Raw genomic sequence first — 25,846 nt, forward strand, 5'->3', positions numbered from 1 at the left:
TATTTTTTCTCAACTTGGAAATTGCCAGAGGTTATATCTGTAATTGCTTCACAACCCAAATCTCATTTTTAGTTATTTTGTTTAGAGATTTCAGCCACGTAAGGAGTGTGTGATGGCTTATCCCATTTGACCTGTTCCACCTTCAATATGCATCAATTCAAAATCCACCTCTCAATTCAAGTTTTTCCTTAAGCTAGTTAATTTCTAAAAGGGTACTTCTCGCTGCATCAACTCCACAAGAAATTATTATGTATAACCAATATATTGACACGTGCGTGGTATAACTAGTCTATGTGTTATAATATGAGTGGATGTTCTTAATACTATACCCTATTAATATAAACACATCGTCTAATAATACCCTTACACGTTGGATTGGTTATACTACGTGGCGGTATATCGGTTATACCCTATAATTTTTCCCACTCCACAAACTTCTGAACAGCTTTCTTGATTTTTGGTTTTGCAAAAAATTCTCACAAATTTGCTATTCAAAGTTCAAAATTGATGCATCCAACCAGAGTTCCATCCTTATAAATACAGCCAGTGATATGAAAAAAGGTTATTGAAAGTTACCAACAGCAGCATCCTCCTTTCCCAAGATACATCAGGTAATGAAAATAAAGAAACAATAACAAAAATAAAAGAACAAAATACAATTTAATGAGAAGAATACTATTTTTATGAATATTGTATTGCAAGCTTCAATTCCTTTTTATATATCTTCTGTGGTTCTGCATTGCAAAAGAGGGGTCTGTTGGGTAGATGATGCCAAGCTGTGGACTTCATTTTCCATAAGAGTGTTCTTTTCTTTGATTTGTCCCCACATCATAGCATAAAATCCAATTGCAATAATGACAGATCCAATCACATTGCCAAAGACACATAAATTCCGACTCTTACAACTTCTGCCTTCATTAGCTGAATTATAATTAACATATGCCCGGAAGGAATTAAGGAAATTCAAGAAAAATAAATTAACTTGATTGCCTTAATGACTTACCTCAAGTGAATTAGTTGTTTGATGCATATGTGCACATGTATATCAATACCTCTCTTGATTGATCATGCAATTAATGCATATATATTGTATGGGAATATCTTGAGTTGAATCTAATGAAGTAGATATAACTAAAACCTGCCAAGGTGAAGTGTCTCCCCTAGGTAGATGACCACCATGGCTGCTGCAATGGCAACTCCCAAGGGCCTGAACATGGCCACAAAGATGGGTCCCTTCTGGTGCAAGCACCAAGTATGAACACCAATACGAAAGACACTCCCAAATATAGCCTACAACAATATAAGTCAGTACATATCAATCTATAGTCAGTACGAACAAAAATGCATTAAAAAATCCATATGCAGGGTAAACATCAAAGATACTGAAACAGCAATACAATCCAAGAGTTATAGTTCTTCTCACTGAGCAGACTATGGCGACCATCTCAACGTCAGGTCTTATTACCCAAGTATTTGGATTCCTTTCCACAATCAGAGAAAATATTGTGCATTGGATTGTCACAAAGAAGGTATAGAAGAAGACTATGGTCACCTTTGATGGACAGTCCTTAACAATGGATGCCTGAGGAAAAAAAAAAAACCATCAAGGTTAGATTTTTTCTATATGGAAGTTTGCTAGTTGGCAAGTGAAATTTCCATCTCTAACAATTAATGGTAAATATGAGGATAACAAAGTGGTATTATACAGATGATGGCTTAAAAAGAGGAAGAAATGGTAAACATGAGGATGTAAAAGCCCTGTTTTCTGGGTTCTAGGATACCTGAACAATGTTCCATATTGCAGCCAAAAGGCAAGACATTGCAAGTATAAGACCTCCAAAGACCCAATTTGTCTGCTGTGAGATGAGGTTCTGGTGAGGGAAGTTGGATGGTGATAAAGCCTTTAAGATTACTGAGCCCTTGTATAGAATTATTATGAATGCTCCAGATACTGATACTATAGTGCCCAAAACTTTGGCTTGACTGCTTGATCTCCTTAAATCTAGCTTTTCCATCCTAGTTTAGAAAAATTAAAAGGAAAAGAATGATAGGCATAACATGTATAGAGAAGAACTAAAAGAATGAAATTGCAATATAGTTCAAGTGGTCATCATTCATGATTTGTCCAAGCCTAACATATATACTTAATATGATTGATTACCTTCCTACCTGAAAATGATTGCTAGTATGAACGTATAGATTGGTATGAGATGTCCCATAGCCGATGAAACTGTTGGTGAGCTGTAGTTGATGCCATTATATGCCAATATCAAACTCAAACTCCTGCAACAGCAACTTTCTCAGTTGTCACATGATGTTTAAGTAGCACAAAATCGCTCTATGACAGCATTACCCAGATGAACATCAACTGTTAATGTTTAGCCAATCAGGCCAAGGATGAAGAATCCACAAAGGAGTGAAAAAGTAAGAGAAGCTGGCTTCTTTCTGCAGAGTAAAGAGTAATTTCAATATTATTACATCAACTATCACTACATCTACAGCATTAATTAGTTGCACACAGGATATGAAGGCGGTGAGAAAATGGCTTACTGCAAAATGAAACAAGGAGTTAGGAGAAAGAGGGTGGCAAGGGCGTTAGAGTAAACAACAAAAACATTACTGCTCATTCCTCTTGACATCGCTGCTTTGCTTATAGTTGATACCCCAACATCTGTGAACTCCACCATTACCATGGCTGCAAAAGGTAACACACCCCAAGTACAAGGCACCATATCCATTTGCGCTGTCTCCCTCTCTCTCTCTCTCAGAGGAAAATGAAGGCATCAATTAGTAACTAATATTGAAAATCTTATCAATATCATTTGTAGTTATGAATGTAATTAGTGTTGTCTGGATTAATTTAAGATTTGTGCCAAGCACAACAAGAAACCTACAAGGCCCTAAGTTGACAATTTGTGATAGAAAATTCTGAGCTCATTAACATATTGAATGACACCGTCAACGGAAGGGTCCCCATACATTTAATTTAAGAGCAAAATACATGTTGCTTGCTTTATCCCGACTTGAGTGCCAAAACTAAGTTAACAATACAATGCAAATATACATTATATTTGAGAACGACCTCGATTTGGAGATCACTCTCTCTTGGCACCCTCTTCCAAAGTTCCAATTTTTTGCCGTTTTCTTTAGCATGATCTATTTTCTGATGGACCAATTATCAATTTGGCTAATTTTTTGACAAATTTTATTTCCTTCCGTGCGTTTTGGAGATATTTCGTCCAATTTTTCCTATAGGTCAATTTTTGGGCCAATTTTTTCCTTCGGTCCAAAGGATGGTTTAATAGTTGGCCTAATTGGGCCCAAAGAGTTTGGGACGAATTTTCACAAATAACATATATAGACAAAATTATACATATAAAGCATACAAATTTATGCAAGCCTCAGCTCTTCCTCCTTTTTCTCCTTAGGAAAGGCATCGCACTTAGAGCTCCAACCGATGGCTGACCAGGATTATCTACAGTATTCTCCTGCAGTAACGCACTCAACTTGGAATGATCATCACTATTCGTAGCCATCTGATGACTTATACTCTGTTCAGTATCATAGACATCTGTCCTCCCACTGCCTTGGAATCCGACTGATGGTCTTTTAGTGCCAAAGTTTGATTGAAGTGAAATATGACCAGTGTCAGCTTCATCCACGATGCCAGAGAAATCAGAGAGGTCAGCATTTTCTGAGGCAGTAGCTGTAGCTTGGACACGGTTTCCATCGTGGTCATTACTAATCTCAGCTTCATCTCTGCAAAATCCCCCTCCCATCTTAATGTAGTCTTCAGAAGCCTCAGCCTCAAATGAAGGATCACAATGTTGGCTTGAACCTACTTCACCAGTTTCACCTTCATAAGGGCAGAACCCACCTCCTGTTTCAAGGTAATCTTTACACAGGCCCTCCTTGGGAGACGAATTCCCTGCCTTCTGCTCTTTCTTTTCTCTGAGACAAGAAGCATCTTCTTCGCATATACCTTCGGCCAAAGATATAACTTGTTTCCCTGCCCCTTCATGGGAGCATTTTCTATCACTGGGATCCAGTGGCTCATCTACATCATCCATTTCCAAGTCATTGACTGTATAATTTACAGGCTTCCGCAAACGCCCAGACTGAAAATATGAATACCAAAAAAAAAAGAGCTTATTAAACTTCAAGAAAGAAGAAATGGACATATACACTAGGTTCTTCAATTTGATACATATCTCAGGTTGTCATCTAAATATATGACCCAGCACCATGTTCAATTAACAAAGGCAAGGTGACACACAACTGTTATGCAAGGTCACACCACCCATCATAAGACCAAAAGGAGAGTTGAATGCAAAAATCATGCCAGATGATCGACTATGTTCACACTAGTTAACAACATGCATTGTGGACTAGAACTTTTCCAGGGTGGTGTTTTTCCTGCTTAAGCAAGAAGAGAGGAAAATGAAAAAAGCTTCCTATTCCCAAAAAATGTGAGACATTTGTTTGAAGTCCCTATTAGTAGTATTGATTAAATTGAGTTCCTTCAATTCCTCCATGTATCTATTTCAGAAGGAACCTTCCCTCACATTGGTGAAGTACATCATCCTCCTGATGCATGCACCAACCTGATAGCCACTACGACCCAAAACCCGACCCAAAAAAATGCCACAAAGTCCAACCAAAGTTACCAAACCAATAAGGGGCACAGGTTAGCCAATATTTAAAGATGCTCCGAACCAAGTCGCACCTAAATAAGAGCCAACCCATTCCTATCAAGTTTTTCATTGCTTAAGTTCTCTATATATTTCTACCAAAATAAAAATATAACTGCAGCAACAAAAATGAGAAACTTACCCTGCGCACTTCTGACCCTTCTAATGTCTCCACATGAACCTCCATTACATCATCATCGTCATCACCATTACTAAAGCTGGTTTCAGATACTTCAGGACTGGGACTTTCTTTTCCCTTTCCTCTTCCCAATGCCCTAGTCCTACCTCTTCCTCTGCCTCTTCCACTTGGATGCGATCTTCTATTGGTTGTGCGTCCACCTTCAGCAGGCTTCGGTTTCTCAGACAAAACAGGTTCTCCGGTGGTCCTCCTTTTCCTTGACTGCTTAAGAGTTGATTTTCCCTTAAAATTGCTCTGATTTCTAAGACCACTTTTCTCTGTTCCCTCTAACAGTTTCTCAGATTTGTCATGCACAGCTTCATCAGTACTTGCACTTCTCTTCTTTCTACTTCTAGAAACTTTTTGTGCAGCATCATCCATCAATTCTGAAGATTGATTTCCAGTGATACCTTTAACGGCTTTCTTGATTCTCTTGCTACGAATTTTTGCAAATCTTTCATTAAACGTGTAAAAAGCTTCCATCCGCAGTTGAGTCTAGTTCAAACAGGTAACAAAATGATGTCATCATCTTTTTTTCAAAATAAAAAGTTCAAAAATAAGAATAGGACAAAGGAGTGAATAGGCCACAAAATAAAACTTGCTAAAATACGATGGTGGAGATGCATGCATTCATGTTGTCTGTGTGCACAAGTGTATTCCACAAATAAGAGAGAGAGAGAGAGAGATTAAGCAGCCAACCTCACGTTTGTTGTACTCCTTCAGAACAGGTATTAGCAATTCATCTGCCTTCTGGCTACCCCAACCAAACTTTTCCCAGCATAATCTACAGTACATACAAAGGAGATCAGAAAAATAGGAATCCCCATGTATCTGTGAAATAAAAAGGAAACACCAAATCATTACAGATATACAACTCTCATGTTAGCATATATTATTTCATTATGTGCAGCGAATGACTGTAGTCTATCCTCAAGAGTATTAGGTGAGAACTCACTTGCGAAGAACAAAATGATCTGGCTTTCCCCATGTGAAGGGATCAGTCGATTTGTCCACTTGTGGACAAGTATAAGCAGAACTAACTGCTTCACTTGGAAAAGAGGGGGGAATATGCCAGTTTTTGCTCACTTTTCTCTGCACAAAACAAAATATGAGCATTCCAAGATGGGGAATATCATTCTTTTACAACTTAAACATTCACACAAAAAGCCTAAAGCAGGAAACGTGGTAATCTAATTACATGCGTATCCATGAAAATTTGCTTTAGGTCTTGAACAGTTGACTGCTTGTGCTCTTGGCCTTCACAACTGTTTTGCTCAAATCCAGAGACTTCCTCTGTATTGCTCTTTGTATTGATATCATTATCCCCAAATTTTGACCCCCTTTTCCTTGCACTTGATCCAGTTTCTGCATCAAACTTCCCTAGGATGGTAGGATCTGGTGATTCAATCCACTCCCGGAATTTATGGAGGCCATCCTCCTCAGGAAATGCATTTACAACCTCAATAGCATTGACAATGCCAATCCCACTACAAAAGACAAACCAATAGATTCTAAAATCACTAAACAAATTGAGCACCCTCCTAAGAATGCAGATAACAGATTTGCAACCTCTATAGTTGTGAACAGCAATAAGAAATTGTATAAAAACTCCCAAATAAGTTGGTTCACAATTCACAACATGAATTTGTAGTTATTAACCAAATATATTTCTGAAAAACTAAATCCATAAGGCTGCAGCACCACTACCAACATTTCCTAAGGACTAAAAAAAAATTCTGCAACGGTTTACCTAACCCCTTCAGTATAATCACTTCCAAGAAGAAGTGCCATACAAATTAACTTCTCTCTGGTTAGGCCAAGCTCATTCTCAATGTCCTGAAAAAAGAAACATGTATGAGCATACAGACATAGACAGTATACACTGCACCACTTAATTCATACATATTTTTTTTAAAGGAAAAGACTTAAGGGATAAAAATTAGGAAAAGGTATGAAGAGATCCAAGTAACAGAATTCAGGTTTCAGTCCAATTGAGTTTATGAAATGGGAAAACAAGAGAAGCTGTTATGTGGCTCAATAGATCCAGACCTTCATGAAATACGTCTCAACATATTTTCGATCATCGAATATATTTTTGTAAACACTTCGTCCCCCAAACAGGAAAGCATCAGAGTCATCAGTCACAACACCATCAACAAGGTTTGCAAGTTCCATATGTGCACATTGAGCTTCTGCTTCCATTGGCGCAATAATGTACGGTATACCAAACATTTGCAGTAGCTCCTACAAAAAGCAACACATCAAAATATTAAGTAATTTTGTCATTTTCAAGTACTGAAGTAATTTGCTGATGGAAAAGCCATACAGGTAATGATAACATTTGAGCACACACCTGACATTCAGTGAACATCTCACCGCTAACAGATTCTACATTACGTTCAAGCCTTCTCCGCTCATCTCCCAGATTCATACATTCTTGGCCTAGAATTAGCATTTCCTCCTCCAAATTAGCCTCTGTGACTTCAATAGGTGCATTGTAATCATCCTTAATTGAAGATTTGTCCCAATTGTGCTCACTTTCTTGAAAGCAATTGTCATGACTCTTTTCCGTAACCCATTTTTTATCACCAACAATGTCATTTGTTAGCTTTTTTGTCAATGGCTCCGCTACAGCACCAGGGTTAGCCATCTCAACTAAATGACATGATGATTCGGCTTCAACATCAATCTTCTGATCATCAATGAAATCAGTAGCATCACCATAAGAAGTATGAGCATTTTTTTCACACATGTTATGAAAGGTAGATAAACCAACACCATCATTAGAAGTACCCAGGACTTGTTCTGTAATCACATGGGCCTCCTCCTTTGTTCCCGATGGAGTAACAGATACTGCATCTGCACATTGCATTTCTCCATAGAAATTTTCCCTTTCAATTGCAACTTGCATTGCTTGTGTTGGAGGAGAATCCAAGTATCTTGCACTGTTCAGCTTTTCAACTCCATCAACAATATCGGAAGATGATTCATTGTGTTGATTACCAATTTTCCCTAACACAACTGGCTTGACTATCTTATTTTCTCTATCAATAAACCCAGCACTTTTATGAACCTCTCTGGAACATTTCAACTTTCCATCATCCAATGATGCATTATTACACTTCTCATCACCTATATCCTCAAGACTTCTTCTTATGGCCTCCTGCAAATCAGCCTCTTCTTCAAAATAACCTTTAGAAATTGTTTTTCCCGATCCACTGGGGCAAGATGAGGTATTTTCAGTAATTCCACAAACTCCTTCCTCCCATTCCACTTCACTGTCATCACTAATGTTACCTTCCATATGAGGGACCTCAATTTGCGCTTCAACATCATTAGGAACACTACTACCTTTTACTTCAACAATTCCTTCCTCCCAGTCGCAGTCTGAATCAGAACCAGAAGATTGTTTTCTTATAGTATTATCAGCAGAAGTAGTTATAGGTTTTCCTGCAACTAAACAAGCAAAAAGATCATCAACACCATCAAAAGACTTGCTCTCACCATCGTCTTCAATGGATATCTCTATAGGAGTGTCAAGGCTTAACATCGACTGATTATTTCCCTTATGCAAGTTATTATCACCAAGTGAGGATTCCACAACCTTGTTTTGACCAGGATTACTTCTCAACACACCAGTGTTAACAAAATCACCATTATCATCACATGAAGTGTCTATGACTGTTTTATTACTAGGGGAACTTCTCAAAATGCCAATGTTATTTTCATTGACCAAATTCCCAGCACTGGTTATCTTGTTTGAATTTTTTTTCTCCTGGTCAAACTCTTTCATCATATCCAAGTTCCTTTGTAAATCACGGGTCATACGGATCCCCATAGCTCTCACTCTACTGACTCGAACATGGCCCCTCTCATCCATATATGTCTCAATGTTGTCATCAAAACCCCTTCTAGATTCATCGGGCGTAGATCCAGTCACATTATTGGTAGACGGAACACTATTCCTGAAATTTGAAGGATGCTCTTTTGATGCTTGTTGCTTATCTCCATTTCTATCAGCTCTCGCAGCTGAAAGTACTCTTGACACATTTAAGCATCAAACCTCACAAAAGTCATTACTCAGAATAATAGATCATCAAAGGATAATAGAGGAAACAGTCTATCAAAAAGACAACCAATCCAACAGAATTTTCAACTGAGCTAAGTCTTCTTGTCATGAAAGAGGAAAATTATATTACTCACTGTTTATCACCAGTAAATGATGATGAGAAGATAAATTCTCTGTGGGCTTCAGAGGCTATCCGTGAAGTCTGGACACCACTAACCCCCCTACCACCAGCAGCTTTCTGCACTTGATCTATCTCGCGTCGGAAAGCAACAGTTTTAAGATAAGATTGTATTTGCAGTTCAGAGAACTTTTCGGGGTCCTAAATGTACATGAGAAGAACCAATAAGAAAGCATCCACAAAGTTCAAAGGTATAACCTTATTTAAGTAAAGCAATTTATCATTAATACGAGTTCAAATCAAAACCTATGTATTTTATGATTATTAATGCAAATAGACCCCCAAATCATAGATAAAAATCATCCATGCCAAAAGCTTCACAAATTTACAGGACATGTCTTCTGAACTTACAAATTTGTTTTATTCTTTTCCTAAATCAGTCACTTCCACTGCTTTTCACCCAATGAATCATGCTAAATTGTTTATGTCAAAGAATAAAATACTTACCAGAGCAGTTTGGAACACCTTCCTTCTTCCTTTTATATATCTAAAGTCCTAAAGCATGGCCAACCATGAAAGCTTCACATGATTTACACTATTATTTAAGTTATTTCTAATTGATTGTAAAGGCCACACATGGTGTCATTGCTCTTTGAGTACATTCAAGGACGAATCATAGAGCACTGTCCCACTGTGCCACTAGAGTACTTTATTTTCAATATTTCCAAACATTCATGCTACCAATTCCAGTACCAATTAGGCAAGATTCATTTCTCATCAAAAGACCCAAGTGATTATTACTAAATATAAAGCATTGATTAGTTCATCCAACAAGTCACACCATGTTTGCAATCTGGCACATAATTCACAGTAATATACTAATATGCATCATAACTAGATATAAAGGCTTTCATAGGAACCAACCTTTTTGACTCTTTGATACTTCTGTCTGTTTTCTGCCATCAACCTCTCTCTGATCTAAGGGGAAAAATATCAATAACTCACATCAGAATAAAATAATGTGAAAATTGAAAGTTAATACCCATGCCTAATAAGAACCCATAACCAAAGTATATAAAATCTTACTTGAACAAGAAGATCTAGTTGCATCGATGGGGGCAATGCAGCTAAGACAGCTGGATCAACTTCACCATGCATTGCTGGCTGCAAGATAGTTTATAACATTATATCCAACCGTGCATTAATTAAACATAGCAAAGTGTTACTGGCAAAGGATAATAACTGTGATGTCTATAAGCATACCAGTATCATCTCTTCATCATCATCATCGTCTTCATCTTCATCCACATCCTCCTCAATACGAATAGAAGCAGTTGATGTTGATGCGTTATTAGTTACACTAACATCTTTCTCTGCTGCAATAGATGCTGCAATCCTAAATTAAAAAAAATCAAATCAAATCAATAAACTCGTAAAATCCCATACCTACAGAACTCCTTAATGTTATATACAATTACATTTCATCTAGCTTTTCTTGATTGCAACTCCTTGAGACCACATCATATTTATCTGAATAGATTCCCACCACCTCAGTTTGAACTGACATAATCTTCTTGCCCTTAGCATCATTCTCCTGCTTATTTCTCTGGTCACAAAACCTTTCATCAGTTCTCTCAGCTTCATTCTCTGAAACCACAAACAAGATATATGGAACTTACCTGCAAAAGAAGTCCATGTTGCAAGGATGGAGGCAAAGCAGCTAATACAGCTGGATCAACTTCGCCATGCATCTCCGGCTGCAACATAAATTACATGCAACAATCACATCACATTTCCACATAAGTCAAGAGACGCAGAAGCACAAATGACTGAGGCATAAGATCTCAGAGCAATAAAGAGGAAGTCCTAATTTTCCACATATGGGATTTAAGCAAACCGCCCAAAAATTCTGTAGACCAACTACATTCACGCTTACAGTGAGCTGGGAAAAAGCTGAAAAGCAAACAAATAAAGCATCCAGACCTTCCCTAGTTTTCTGTAATTTGCACTACATAGGTGGCTGCCCTAAGTTGGTCTGAAACTTCCAATTCATATAGCATAATTTCATAAGTCTGGTAGAACTTACTAGTATCATCTCTTCATCATCTTCTTTGTCATCCTCCTCACAAGGAAAAGCAGCAGAAAATTTTGATGCATTCTCTGTTAAACCTCCTTCTTCCTCAGCCGCAATAGATGCTGCCAACCTAAAATTAATAATCACAACAGTCAAAATAACTAACCAAACCACATTAATATACTAATAACTTCAACTGTGTTCTCAGCTTACATTTCATCCAGCTTTTCCAGGTTGCAACGCATCAAGGCCACATCATTCTTTTCTAAACTATTATTTCCCACAATACCAGTTTGTTCTGAACCTTCCTTACCCGTGGCATCGTCCTTTTGTTTCTGCCTCTGGTTCCTAATATCCTCAGCCAATTCTTTCAGCTTCATCGCCTTAAGCTATTAAAAAGGATCAAATACAGATAAATTAACTGGAACTAAAACATGCATATTAGTTTCACGCATCACATCACAGAAATGCATCCTATTCATTTCCAACTACACAGTTTTTATATGTGGTTCAAGCAATATGATCGACCAGCGGCACAAAAAATTTTCATTAAGAAAGATATATACATATTTGTGTAATTGTATATATACATGTATTACCTTGTACACCAAATGGCAATCAAACTAGACTTAAATTTCACATAATGAAATTCTAAGTCAAACTAATAGGCAGAAAGTTCAGTCTAAAACTCCCGACAACCGTGCACACAAATCCTAATTCTAAACCAAAATTTCACCATCACATTCTACATTTCTATAAACCAATTCAAATAATGAAAAACAATTGCAGACTACACTGACATGATAAAGCAATTCTAAACCACCATGCTTGCAATTAAATTCCGCATAATGAAATTCTGAGTCAAACCGATAGGCAGCAAAGTCCACTCTACAACTCCAACCACCATGCTTGCACAGAAACCGGAATTCTAATCCAAATTCTCAACATCACATTCTACATTTCTAAAAAGCAATTAAAAAATGAAACACAATGGCAGAAAATACCGACATGATTGAGAAGCAATTTCTCAGCGGTCTTGCGGAGCTTGGCCTGGGCGTTCTCGCGCTGTCTCCGGCGAGCGATCACGGTGCGGCGCTTGAGGGCAGGGGTTGCACCGTCGAAAACGAAGACGGGCTTCGTCCGCAGGTACAATAGCTTACAAATTCGGCGAAAGAAGCCGAGCAAATGCGCGTGGCGGACCATCTCTCCCTTCTCGTCCCGCATTGCCTTCATGAACTGAATCATCCATATGCTCGCATCTGCAAATTGAAATTGGATGAAACAAATTATCAATTTGACTTTCTGAGAATGCGAGGGGTTGCAAAGGTGAAGATAATGTGAGGGTTTGGAGGATGAATGGGCGGGTGTACCGATTGCGAGCCTTTTTCCGGCTAGGGTTTCGACGGACACGCGGCGGCCTACGGGGGCCAGTAGTTCCCAGAGACCGTGGACTCCCATTGTTTATTGCTTGCTGAGGACGCTTCTGCTTGCAGTTTGGTCATGGCTGCCGCGAAAGTATTGTTTATTTGGCTGCGTGAGTCGGTTGGAGCAAAATCCCAGAAACGACCTCGTAAAATTATTAAATTAAAATATATACATATATACCTAGACGACGTCGTAAAACTTCCAAGCTCCTAATTGGATGAGCCTGCGGCCCTGAGTATTGTGTTGCCTCCTTGGATGCTACATGGAACATGTGAAGGGCAATGATGTAGAGTTGCCCTGTTAGGATATGTCTAAGACAGACATATTTCTTGTTATAATTAAATAATTGTCCGAATAGACTCAAATTTGAACAAAATAAAACTTATTATATAATTTGGTGAATAAAACTTAATTGCAGTCTTTCTTTTTTCATGTCTAGTGTACTATTTATGCATGTAAAATGTATAATTATTCAATAAAGCAGTCGTGTCACATGTATAGTACAATTTTCCATGATATACAATATGTGCATATTCAAGTGACATATAATTTTCTAAAATAAATAGTACACATGGCATCGTAGCACTAGATTGTCGTACAATACACATCCCTATTCAATAATTTATGAAGGTATACTTGTTATAAGGTTTGATTTTTGGTTACTTCTGCTGTTGAATGGTCCCAGGCCTTTATTAAGGTGGTTTATACGGAAAGTCCATGTGGAGTAAGTCTTCTTCCAATAGGTTTATGAACCAAATATTCCACCCAAACATGGATGGTGAGAATGTAAGATGTAAGTAGGTCACTTCAACATACCCATATCTGTCAGCTACCTTTGTATATGCCAAAATTCATAACAATGAATACCTTGGTTTCATTAAATTTTGGAACATTATGTTTTTAGACAACTGACCTCCCAGCACTTTGTTTGCAAGGAGACAAAAAAGAAAGAATGTGTTCCTGACTTGTTCTTTTACCTTGCTGATATTTCTAGGGAAATATTGGAAAGCTGAGTGTTGTCTGTTATGAATCTGCCAGTGTAATTAGCAAATTCAGGTTCTGCATGCCTGGATGTTATCAACCTATCATGGAGTCCAATTTCTGATAACTATAAAATGCTTCCTTGTGTTTGAATTGTGATCATATCCACATAGATCCATATGTACACCAATATCTTGGGTATATGGAATATGCATCCTTCTTATCCAATCAACCCATGAGTAATAACAAGTTTGTTGTTGTCATCATACTCTAAACATGATTGGAAACATTTGTAAGAATCGTTTGCATTGTCTGAGAAACAAGCTTGCAAATTGATGACTTTGATCTTTATTGGGGCTCTGGGTTTGCAATTCACCATGGCTAAAGCTTATTGATGTGTTGTGAATTTGTATGCTATTCACCCAATAATGTGTAACCGACTTGCATATGCACCTCATATCCAGCTAGTGCAACCATTGAACAACATTTTTGGATACTTAAAAGAGCTAAACTCAATGGCATGGGACTCATTCCAATTACTTATGTCTAAGAATGAGAATCCTCAGATATCTTACCATGGTTGCTCTGCACTGCAGATCTTCTGAGTGTCATTCAAATCCTTCAGACCCATTAAAGAGTGATGCAGCAGTATGATCAGAACGTTAAAGGTTAGATCGGCTACTTCTTCTTGCAGCCCTAGACTGTTATTTTTTTTGGTGTAGATATTTATATTCATGAGAGGTTGGTTTGAGGAAATTTTTGTCATTGGTATGCTTGTACTTCAACCCAGCATTACCCATGTTATCAATTGTCATTTACTATTACAATCGATTCTTGCCGAAAATTGTTTCAAGGATGGACTGATGTCTTAACGTATTTTGATGCATGATTTGATTATGGAGTACTTATGGAAAGGAGAATATTACCAATACTCTCTTAGAAAAGAGCAACGAAGAAATCAGTGATGAGGGTCTCAGCTATGGACAGACTGCTGACGTACAGATCCATATGAAGGATTTTTTTGCCTGTCTGCTTAAAACAGTTAATGAAATGGTTGTCCCTTCATTCATTATTAAAAATTCTTTGTATAGGTCCAATTTCTTGTACAATCCAGAATATGCTATTATGCAGGTAAATTGGATCATACAAAAATTTGAGTAATATTAAGTTAATATGAAATGGTCCTGTGACATAAAGTTTCCTCTTTCATGTACTTATTTTAAAGTCAATTAGAATCTGCATAAATTTGTATTTTCATGCAGCCAATTTATGAGGGTTAGTCTTCAAATTACAGTTTTCATGGTTCTGAGGCTGGGAGTTAAGGAGTTAACTCACCAAATTTTCATTTTGACCCCATGAATTAAATTACTTGCTGCCAATGGTTTGTAAATTGTAAGTGGCATTTAGCAAGAGCAGTTGAAGAGTCAAGTGCAAGGTCTATATGATATGCAGGCAGGGAATGACAGATTACATACAAGTTTGGCATCATCAGATTGTCCATTGAGACTCGATCGGGCCGAATGAGACGCATGTGAACAAAAAGATCGATGTATATATCGATATCAGCTTCAGCCCATCTTTGTCTTACGTTTTGAGTTTTGTGGGCTCCAATATTCCCTTAAACCAAGTATAATAGGTCACTTGCTGATTGGCAGGCGATAAAATATAGTGTAAGAAATATGAAAGCTATGGAATATTTGATTAATGTTTTGCATTTAAAACAAAATTATGAATATATCCTCTTTTGGTTAAACAAGGGCAGTAGGACCATGAATGATTCTGCATTTCTGCATTGTATTTTGTACAGTTGTAGTACATGGCATTCTATATACTCTAGACCCTGTTGGATGGGTCAAAGCTTCATGACATCTTCTCAGGAATCTAATATACAATACATCTCAGCCGTTGGATCATAAATTAGGAGCATGATAAAGACTGTCACAGCCAAAATCATTGTTAGCGTATTGTCACTGACCTCATTCAAAAGGGCCTGACAGAACATTTCCAACCGTTATTATAGGCTGCCGGCGCATATTTTCAAATATATAAGTTTTGAGCTAGCCAATGGATTATTCTGCAACCTCCATAGCATCAAGATAAACAATAAGAATCCAAATGCTCATTGTAGAGTCGGCCAATGGCACTATAACTACCATTTACAACCATATGAGCATTGGGATTTTCTTCTTCTTCCACATTGAAAATGAAGGCTAGATATTCATTGAAAATGAGTAAAATTTCCATCTGGGTAATCTTCATTTCATTCTTTCTTTTCCTCCACAGCACAAGTTGTGTGGTGGATGAGACTAGGAATTCACTGATCAGCTTCCTTGCAAAACTTGCTAACAGTAGTAGCCAACCAGGCCTCAGTTGGGGTTGGCAATCTTCCTCTGATCCCTGCAAGGACAGCTGGCAGGGTGTACTCTGTGATGCTCAAAACATTTCGGTCACAAAGCTATTTCTAAACGGCCACAACCTCTTTGGAACACTTGATGCTGCTTCAATATGCAACACGAAATCTCTTGCTGCCTCTCTTACCATTCTTGACCTTGATAACAACAACATTGGTGGAGAAATTTCAGCTGAGATTGCAAACTGTAGGCATCTCACTCACTTGACTGTCAGCAGGAACCAGCTTTCGGGAAACCTTCCTGATTCGCTTGCCATGTTAAAGAACCTGAAACGGCTTGATATTTCCTACAATAAATTCTCTGGTAAGTTGCCAGAGTTGTCTCTGATTTCAAGTCTGACAACATTCCTTGCTCAAAATAACCAGCTTACTAGGGAGATACCGAAATTCGACTTCTCCAATTTTGATGTGTTCAACTTCAATGTCTCCAACAATAACTTCCAAGGTCCAATTCCGGACGTGGATGGCCATGTCTCTTCAAGCAGCTTCATGGGTAATCCTGAATTATGTGGAGGTCCATTGCCAAATAAGTGTCCATCTTCCCAAGAAACCTCGGATGATGGGAAGTCGAACACAAAGGGTGTCTCAACAAATCAAATAGTTATGTACACGGGTTATGGTGTGTTGGCCTTAGTCTTTCTTGTCTTAGTAATTTGCAAGATATGTAAAAGAAATAAAAGCAAAGATAAGGTTGATGCAGTGAACAAAGTAGCAGCAATTGATGATAGTAGCATCAGCAAACTTAGTGTTGCATCAAGTGAATACAAAACAGGTGTGAGTAAGTCACCATATTCAGTCACCTTTTCAGCTGAGAGTACTGCTATGGTTTCCTCCTCACTCATAGTCCTTACAAGCCCTGTGGTTAATGGATTGAAATTTGACGACTTGCTCAAAGCTCCTGCTGAGTTGCTTGGAAGAGGAAAGTACGGTAGCCTCTACAAGGTCATCTTTGAGAATGGGATGGTCCTGGTTGTCAAAAGGATTAAAGACTGGGCAATTTCAAGTAATGATTTTAAGCAGAGGATGGAGAGGTTATACCAAGCCAAGCATCATAATGTATTGCCTGCTGTTGCCTTCTACTGTTCCAAACAAGAAAAGCTTCTGGTCTATGAATATCAGCAGAATGGAAGTCTATTCAGGCTCATCCACGGTACATATAGTTTACGATGATCAGATATAAACAAATGAAACACTGTCGCGTTAACAAAGATCTAAAATCTAGGGATTTCTTTTGGTGTCTCTAGCATTACTCTATTAATATACAAAGTTTGTTGATGCGATCTTGTGTTGTGTATGATTCAGGAACCCATAGGGGCCAAGCATTTGACTGGGCCACCAGACTTTCAGTTGCAGCTAGCATTGCAGAAGCATTAGCTTTCATGCACGAGGAACTTAGAGAAGAAGGGATTGGTCATGGTAACTTAAAATCTTCCAACATCTTGCTGAACAAGAATATGGAGCCATGCATAAGTGAATATGGCCTTATGGTGATGGCTGACCAAGACCATAACTTATTGCCGCGCAATGTTTCTGGGGCCAGTGGGTCTAGCAGAACCTTTAAAGCAGACATTTATGGGTTTGGTGTGATTCTTCTTGAGCTACTTACAGGCAAACTTGTGCAGCAAAATGGGGTTGATTTGACAGTTTGGGTTCACTCAGTGGTTCGAGAGGAGTGGACTGCAGAAGTGTTTGACAAGTCCCTATTTTCAGAATGTGCAAGTGAGGAGAGGATGGTGAACTTGCTGCAGGTGGCTATAAAGTGTGTCAACCGTGCTGCAGGAGAGCATGAACCAAGTTGCTTTCATGATCAACACCATAAAAGATGAAGAAGAGAGATCCACAATCTATGAAGTATGAACCAAAACATGGAAACTACTTTTCCTACTCAAAGTTGGATTAGCAATAGAGGACATGCAAAGTAAATAAGCACCTTTGTCCCATAACTATATTTCAATGTAGTAAGACCATATCATATAGCATATATCACTTTAGCCTTTTAGGAACGTATTTGTATTTTCAACCAATAAGAAAGCATAATCAATGCAACCCCTTTCTCATGTCTTAATAGAGTTTATTCAACCTGTCTTCTCTTGTTCTGATATTTTACCCATTTCTTCATGTGGCAAAAATGATGAAATCTACAAATACTGCTTATCAAGTAATATGCATGCAGCAATCTAAAGATAGAAATTGCAGAATGGAATATAACTAGATATGTCAATAAAGTCTTCACATTAAAATTAAAAAAAAGAAACTGAAATTTTTTAAGACACAACTAGAAAATGAGCATCTTTAATTTAGGGAGGGATGAGAAACATAATAGAAGCAGTGCTCTGTTTCTTGTTAGGTAGAGAAAGGACTAGTACTTTTCTTGTTTGTTATTACTAGTAGCAACCTTCAACTACTAATTATTGGTTTGGCTGGCTAACCAGCTTGTTTGATGGACATCTAGGTTACTATTTTCATTGGTTAATATGAAAGCAGTGCTGTGCTAGTAAAAGACAACATTATGACTTTGAGCAAATATTTGGTAGTGTACCAATACCAATACCAATACCATTCACAAGAAAACGATGCTAGTCAAGCCAAAAAATGATGAAAGTATACCTGAATGGACTTCTTTCGCCATTCTGAAAGGACCCAACAAGCAGACATAGGATGTCCTCTCAACCTGAGAAGTCAACGGCTTGAGTCCACACATAATGCGCCAAAAGTTGCACCATCCAACCTTAATGCCCATGATTTGTTGATATTGATCCCTGTAAGAATTATCTTTACCAATATACAAAAATATAAAGAAGAATAATATTCTCTTATCAAACAGTTGGCATACTAAATTTTTACTGTGAATCAGAATTGTTAATAAAAAAAAATACAACTTGTGCTTACCACGGCTTATGTAAATAACAGTTTAAAATCATTATACTTCCCATTCTTTACTACCCGACTTGCAATCAGTGAAAGCAAGAAACAAATTTGTAATTAAAATATCATCCCCACAATGGCTCACCAACCCACCTGATATTGAGTCTTTGACCCCAAATGGCAAGATATTGGCTAGATAAGAAAAACTATTACTTCTCAGTTGTTTGCGTGGCAAATTAAACATCATCAAATGGCAATTATATATGTTAGCAGATTGAAATGGACTATATATTGAATTATGTCTCCACTCAACTAACAGCCAGACTTTCCTTCTTTGTCATCTTTCTGATTAGTTTCCAACTAAAATGTGATTTGGCATCCAAACCTCTCACCTAATTTGCCTTTAAACTAAAGATAAAGTATTGACATGTATCATGCATACTCGAAAGGCACACCCAATTAACCCCAAACACACGTAATATCTTAAACCTAGATGCTCAAGAATTGTAACAGATTAGAAGAATTTAAATATATACAAGTGAAACTTGAACAAGTGCACAACTAATAAGTAATAATATAGCAACCGTGGTTCATATCATTGTTTGTCTCTCACTCTCTCTTCTTCAACATTTTTTATTTTTACTCTTTTGTTTTTTTTTTCTTGGGTATTGTTTGAATGAGTACTTGATTGTGACTGCCTAATATAATGAATTTAAGCTGATAATTACATCATAATAAATTAATAGCGAAAATTGCACTCATGAATTTATCTGAATGTATTTCTCTATTGCCTAAGACTTGTGATATATAAATATAAGATTATAAAAATGGGAGTGCAAATATCTCCCTAACATGAACAATAGTGAGAGAGAGAGAGAGAGAGAGAGAGAGATTTATTGGGTGCCATGTCTCTAATGCAACCAAAATTGAAAATACAGTAATTATTAAATGTTCTAATGCTGCCAAAATTGGAAATACAGTAATTATTAGTAATTGTTCAAGAATCAAAACTCAGTCTCTGCCTCTCAGCCACTTGGTTCTTTATCCTACACCCTAATCCACTGGAACGTGGACAAAGGCTTTTGAAATGAGCCCAGGCCCATGTTTGAGAGCGGCACTTTGTCGCTTGCGGTTGACCAAACGACTGCCACGCGTTCCCATTGGCACGTGGGGCTAAATATAGTGCTTCTTTTTGGCACTTTAGGAACTGTCGCCACTGTCACCCCTTCTGGACTCTCTGGTTCCATCAAGAACTTAGAGAGAGAAAGTGACACTTTCAGAGAGATAAAGATAGACCCCCAGTTCTATTTTTCCCCTTCTTACAATAGGTGACTCAAAAAGCCCGAGTCTTTAGGGTTTTCTGTTGCAACACAGCAAGAGCTTCATCTATTTTCAGAAGAGCTTCTGAAAATACATACATGGTGGACTCCCCAGAATCAAGTTAGGTATGCGCCAACTTTTTTTATTTTTTATATATATAACTACTCAATTTCATATGAAAGCTGAAATCATATACCTACAACAAAAGTTGGATAAAAATTAGTATATATAGCACCATTCAGCCAGTTGCTACTACTACCTTGTGCAAAAGTTTTGGAGTTATGAAACTTTGGTGATGATGGAAGAAAAGGTGCTTGATTTTAGCTTTTCTACCTGAAAAACAAATCGGGTTTGTGTTTGATCTCTGACTAGAGAATAGCACGGTGTTTGGTTGTATGGATATTGTTTTTGGGTAAAGATCTTAGATGGTTTTTGGGGCACACCGACTTGAAGATGTCTTGGATTCAACATCAAATCCAGCTAAAAGATGGTTATTTGAGCTACCCTCCTCCTCCTTCTCTTCCCTCCTCAACCCCATATACTGTTACTTTTCATAGAGATTCGAATCCATCATCTGGCACAAAAATAAGTCCTGCTGTTCTTTTTATTATAGTCATTCTGGCTGTACTGTTTTTCATCTCTGGTTTGCTCCACCTGCTTGTTAGATTTCTTATAAAGCACCCATCTTCCTCAGCTTCTTCTCAGCCTAACCGGTACCCAGAAATTTCTACTGCTGATGCGCTTCAGAGACAGCTACAACAACTCTTCCACCTTCATGATTCTGGTCTGGATCAAGCTTTTATTGATGCTCTTCCTGTTTTCCAGTATAGGGACATAAAGGGTTTGAAAGAGCCGTTTGATTGTTCTGTTTGTCTCTGTGAATTTTCTGAAAAGGACAAGCTCAGATTGCTTCCTATGTGTAGCCATGCTTTCCATATCAACTGTATAGATACTTGGCTACTCTCAAATTCAACATGTCCTCTTTGTAGGGGTACCCTCTTCAATCCCGAGTATTCCGTTGAAAACCCAATGTTTGATTTTGATGAAGAAGATGGGTATCCTGGTAACGGAGAAAGCAGGTTCACTTCTGGTCAAAAAACGGTGGACATTGAGGAAATTGTTGTTGATAATGGGATTTTGCCAGTGAGACTTGGAAAATTTAGAAAGGTAGATGTTGAGGAGGGGGAGACCGGAGGAGGAGAGACTAGTAGCAGTACTTTGGATGCAAGAAGATGTTTCTCAATGGGTTCATATCAGTATGTGCTTGGTGATTCAGACCTTAAGGTTGCCTTATCAAATGATCAACAAGGCCCCAATATAAAGCTAACAAAAGGGATAGAACACAACGATAATCCTTCAATTGATAGTGATGTGGAGGGAAAGAAGATCAGTAGTGTGACTAAAGGTGAAAGTTATTCTGTTTCCAAGATCTGGCTCTGGTCTAAGAAGGGCAAGTTTTCAAGTTCTACAGATACACAGATGGGTATGCCTTCCTCTCTTAATATGGACTTGCCATGGATGGGAAGAACGCCAGCAGCATGAGAGGTATATTCTTTATTGATTCTGTGGTTGCTTATTAATCCAATGATCAAAGCTTGTTACACACCTTAGTCTAGTTTTTCCCTTTCAAATTTTTTTGTAATGCTAATTCGGTAATTGTGATGAGTGATTGTGGCATTACTGTTGGTGTACCATATCTTGTCTTTTGAAACCAGGATATTGTCTTGTGAAGAAGGGTTTTCTAATTTTAGGGAATGGCAATATGAGATTTCATTAGGGTGAGCCCCAGCCGAGATATGGGCTGTGCCAATCTTGTTGTTGTGACAAAACTATGAATGTTTGTGTGCAACAGCAAAATATATTAATCTGATCGCATGGATTGCCTTAGCATATTTTTTCCAGCCTCATTTGCGAGGTTGCCAAAGTTATCTTTGTCGGAGAAGTCCAAATGTTTTTCTAGTTCATCATTTGTGGTAGATTATAAAAGATTATGTGTGGTCATATCCTCTCCTGTGATGGGGCTTTCCTTGCACTCCCCAGCCATCAATTCATTAATGGGGATGGCATGTGAGTCTTAACATTGGGGGAGTGTGGATAGGTTTTATACAAGGCAAAATTTTAGAGGCCCTGAAAAGCCTTTATATCTTCCACATGTTTCTCTCTAGGATTCTTATGAATGTTACAATCTCAATCATTCCATATTAGATTTGAGACAAACAACAGTTCAACACTAATTTAAACAGGGATTCTCCTCTTCTAGGTCTTGACCTTTGTCTCTTTTAGGTCCCAATTGACATATTTGTGGTTTGTTCATTTCCATTTGCTGCATTGGGTGTTCTCATCTCTGTTTCTTTTACATAACCCTTCTGGGAAACGAATAATGTGAATGCAATCTTATATGCGTTGTGATATATTGGGGTGGGCAGTTGGACAGTGTCACATAATCACAGGGGTGGTGGTGGTGGGATCCATGAAAGCTGTGTCACAGAATCTTTCGTTCTTGTGAAATGAGACCTTTTATTCAAAAAATTGGCTGTAGTGGTCACGCTGTGGGGTCACTTTTTGCCATTCCCATGTGGCCATGTTGAAATGAATTCCCTCATAATTTTCAAAACTGTGGTACAGAGATCAGCCAAAAGTTGAGGCTTCCCCATTGTATCAAGTGAATTCAAATACCATATAAGATGTCTGGCCAAAAAAGATATAATAGATATGAAAATTGCTAGAAATGAATCCTTAGAACCCGTGATTTTGTTTTGGGAGACGAGTTGTCAATTGTCATCTGGCACTGGCTCCTAACTACTAAGTACCAGAAAATGCTAAAATATGTTTAAAAAGTAAAAAAGAAGATTACAAAGTTGTAAGAAGAAACAGATTAAAATAGTAAGATTACTTTATTGGATTTATGTTGGGATTGCATTCGAATATGTAGATATCATGGTGAATGATGGTGTTTTGTTTAAAGCCTGCTCCTTTAGGAAAATGTAGCACACAGTCACCAATACATTTGTGCTGTGATTTGTCCCTTGTATTATTGACTGTGTAATGGTGCCATAGCATAGTTAGGCTTTGTAAGTTGTAAGCGCGTGAGAGAGTAGTTGGTCCAGGTGTGCCAGGCCCAACTCAACCCAGTTGTCTACTTGTCTGTCGCTTTATATGAAATAAGCAAACGCTGGATGGATCTGGGAGGAGTGTGGCAGCAGCTGGTTGAATAAGACATAGTCAATGCTACTCATCTTCAATTGCGCGCTTTACAAGACTCTGCACTAGGACTGCAACTCAGCCAACTGGCTGGAGTCTGGAGCTGGAAAAAGTTCCCAGAGGAAAGAAGATCATTTGGAGTCATGTTGGCAACATATAGCTAGCTTGGCTCATGAACCAAGTACAGTAGCCTAAATAAGATTTTGTGGTTAGTTCAAGTGATGAAGGTGGTGGAGGAATAATGGGTTAGAATAAGATTAAAATAAGTACAGAGTTCGATTCCCTTCAATTGACTCGGAGGTGCTTCCAGAAGGAAGTTCATTAAAGAAAATGCTAATGGAATGGGAGATTAGAAAAGTAGTAGTAATGGTGAATGGTGATCATGATGGGGATGGGAGGTGACTTTCAGAAAAAGAAGAGATAAAAGAATAAATAGGTAGCTAGATTTATGAGAAGGGACAAGAAAGAAAGAAAGATAGCGCACTAGTGGATTGGAGTTTGGATGGGAACATGTAGAGAATTGAAGTAGACCTTTGATAATTAAGTTACACTGAATTTTGCATGTACGAGGAGCAAGCTATCTACCTACTCATGCCCATGCTTCTTGTCTTGTGAGTGCTTTCCTTGCCAACACCACTCAAAATCACAAATGCAGCATTTGCTTCAGTAAAAGCCTCAAATGCAGAAATTATAGAATAAAGTTTTGTATATATATATGGTAGATCACTGACCTTAAACACCATCTGCAAATTAATAACATCAAAACCACTTGGGCTAGTGTCGCTAGGCCCAGACTTGTTGTGTTTAATTTGTTTTTGGGCTTTGCATACAACCACAGGCCTCCCCCTCATACAAATTAGTCAGAATTTGGGGGCAAAAACAGAAGTTTTCTTTGAAAAATCTAAAGAAGAAATCAAATAATTTTGTCAATTATTTTTGTAATATCTTTCAATGATTTGGTCAAATTAAAAATCTTAACATTTGGCCCCAGTCAACCGACGATCACGGCCCAAATAAAAAGCATAAAGTCAACAGCCGCGCTCTGACCCTCCGTTAACTCTTACTCAAAACTCACCCTTGCACAACGCGCCAGCGCGCGTTAGCGCACGAAGCGCACCCATTTCCTTTGTTTTCTTTCTCTCTCTCTCTACATGGTCCGTCTCTCATAATCACGTGAACGAAGGCCCGTCCTTCCCCAAATCCATGGACGACTTAGCCGAGACCGGAATCGCCGCGTAGCGACAAGAGAAGTCCCTGTACCAGAAATCATCGTCCAAATTACCGGGTTGCCCCGGCCCGTCGTCGAAGTTGAGCGAGTAACTCGCCGCGTCGTAATTGAACTTATTCCCACCGTATCGCTTTCCGGATTTGGTGCTTTGCTTCTTAAAGCGGCGGATGAAGGTCTTCCACTTGGGACCCGCCACCAGTTCGGACCACTCCCGGACCCTCTTCCACCCGCGGTTCCACCACGGATCCTCGTTACTGACGTCGGAGAACTGGATCCGATCCCAGGATCCGAATTCGGGGGACGACGGGTGGTGGGACCCGAAGCACGGTATCCAGAAACAGCACCCTCTTCTCTGAGCGAAGATAAGGCTGTCGTGCTCATCGTCATATATAGGCTCCAATTTTCGTGCTGAAACGTCATCGTCGTAGTAGGGGGTCTTCATCGACGACATTTTCATGATCAAAATTGGGGCTTCTTTATGAGATAGCCGGGATTGCAGAAAGAGAGAAGAGACAGAGAGAACTCCTCTCCTTCTGCAAACCCTAGCGTTCGATCCCTCGCTCTCTCTCTTAGGGTTTATGCAATCAGTCTCTGTAAATATTGTTTGTATGGTTTGGGTCCAATTAGCAGCGAGAGCGGGGTTTTTGAGGGGGAGGGAGAGATGAGTTCGCAACGGAAGCCTCGCTGGACTTGAATTGTAATCATTACTGGAAAGTACCGGTAGCCAGATATAGCTTGTTTCTTTTAACAGGAACAGAACAGCATTCAATGAATGAAAATGGTAGCAATTAACTGTCTAGTGTTGGCCAACTCCAACCTGTGCGATGTCGATAGCCGGTGACCGGTTTCTGCTTTGGAGTTTCGACTTTGTTTAATTACTGTGATTATGATTTTATAACTGCTTAACGGTCAAAATTTGGCGGTTTATCAAGAGAGACTTATATTTAAGTCATTTAATTTTATAATTTATTAAATAAAGCCACTTTTAAATTTTTAACTAAAATCTAATAATATTGTAATTAGTTCATGTTACATAATAATTGGTCTATTAGTTTTTATTTTTTTCACACATATCAAACATCGAGCTGGGCATTTTTGAGTGTTCGACGTCGAAAATCTCATAATTAAAACCTAACATGCAGTCTCCACAAATCTCATTATATAATCTAGGAAGATATGAGGTGAATCCATACCGTATACCCTAAAAAAATAAAAAATAATAATAACATATTTTTTGACAAGATAATGATCAAAGAACTTTATTTATAAAAAAAAATAGGGTTTTT

The 25,846-nt window shown here is 38.3% G+C and overlaps 4 protein-coding genes and 1 pseudogene across 5 annotated transcripts; 2 read left to right on the forward strand and 3 right to left on the reverse strand.

Annotated features, from left to right (window-relative positions):
• Positions 1-715: 715 nt before the first annotated feature.
• On the reverse strand, positions 716-2,738 carry LOC147288679 (WAT1-related protein At5g40240-like). Its single transcript, XM_086242358.1, has 7 exons — positions 2,551-2,738; positions 2,384-2,445; positions 2,170-2,284; positions 1,782-2,016; positions 1,424-1,582; positions 1,139-1,290; positions 716-896 (listed from the first exon to the last, which is right to left on the reverse strand). Exons 1-7 carry the CDS (start codon positions 2,736-2,738, stop codon positions 716-718), a joined length of 1,092 nt encoding a protein of 363 aa, XP_086098484.1.
• A 601-nt stretch (positions 2,739-3,339) lies between these two features.
• UVH3 (5'-3' exonuclease family protein) lies at positions 3,340-12,630 on the reverse strand. 2 transcript variants are annotated; one of them, XM_086239995.1, is made up of 18 exons: positions 12,501-12,630; positions 12,139-12,389; positions 11,344-11,519; positions 11,143-11,260; positions 10,736-10,813; positions 10,535-10,662; positions 10,320-10,452; positions 10,143-10,220; positions 9,981-10,034; positions 9,073-9,257; positions 7,223-8,909; positions 6,919-7,113; positions 6,620-6,705; positions 6,068-6,356; positions 5,825-5,961; positions 5,569-5,653; positions 4,834-5,364; positions 3,340-4,118 (listed from the first exon to the last, which is right to left on the reverse strand). In XM_086239995.1, the coding sequence occupies exons 1-18, from the start codon at positions 12,586-12,588 to the stop codon at positions 3,402-3,404; spliced, it is 5,016 nt and encodes a 1,671-aa protein (XP_086096121.1). In that variant the 5' UTR covers positions 12,589-12,630; the 3' UTR covers positions 3,340-3,401. The 2 variants fall into 2 exon arrangements, with proteins under 2 accessions (XP_086096121.1, XP_086096120.1); XM_086239994.1 differs by having other exon boundaries at positions 12,139-12,603.
• A 3,133-nt stretch (positions 12,631-15,763) lies between these two features.
• LOC147288681 (pollen receptor-like kinase 2) lies at positions 15,764-17,803 on the forward strand (annotated as a pseudogene).
• Positions 17,804-20,039: 2,236 nt separating this feature from the next.
• LOC147288682 (RING-H2 finger protein ATL46-like) lies at positions 20,040-21,941 on the forward strand. Its single transcript, XM_086240102.1, has 2 exons — positions 20,040-20,251; positions 20,826-21,941. Exons 1-2 carry the CDS (start codon positions 20,230-20,232, stop codon positions 21,671-21,673), a joined length of 870 nt encoding a protein of 289 aa, XP_086096228.1. The 5' UTR covers positions 20,040-20,229; the 3' UTR covers positions 21,674-21,941.
• Positions 21,942-24,117: 2,176 nt separating this feature from the next.
• LOC147288683 (uncharacterized) lies at positions 24,118-25,372 on the reverse strand. Its single transcript, XM_086241610.1, has one exon. The coding sequence runs from the start codon at positions 25,015-25,017 to the stop codon at positions 24,502-24,504; it is 516 nt and encodes a 171-aa protein (XP_086097736.1). The 5' UTR covers positions 25,018-25,372; the 3' UTR covers positions 24,118-24,501.
• Between the last annotated feature and the right edge of the window lie 474 nt (positions 25,373-25,846).

The sequence above is a fragment of the Dryas octopetala genome, chromosome 4 (assembly GCF_963921425.1).
Source record: "Dryas octopetala chromosome 4, drDryOcto1.1, whole genome shotgun sequence".
NCBI classification, from domain to species: Eukaryota; Viridiplantae; Streptophyta; class Magnoliopsida; order Rosales; family Rosaceae; genus Dryas; species Dryas octopetala.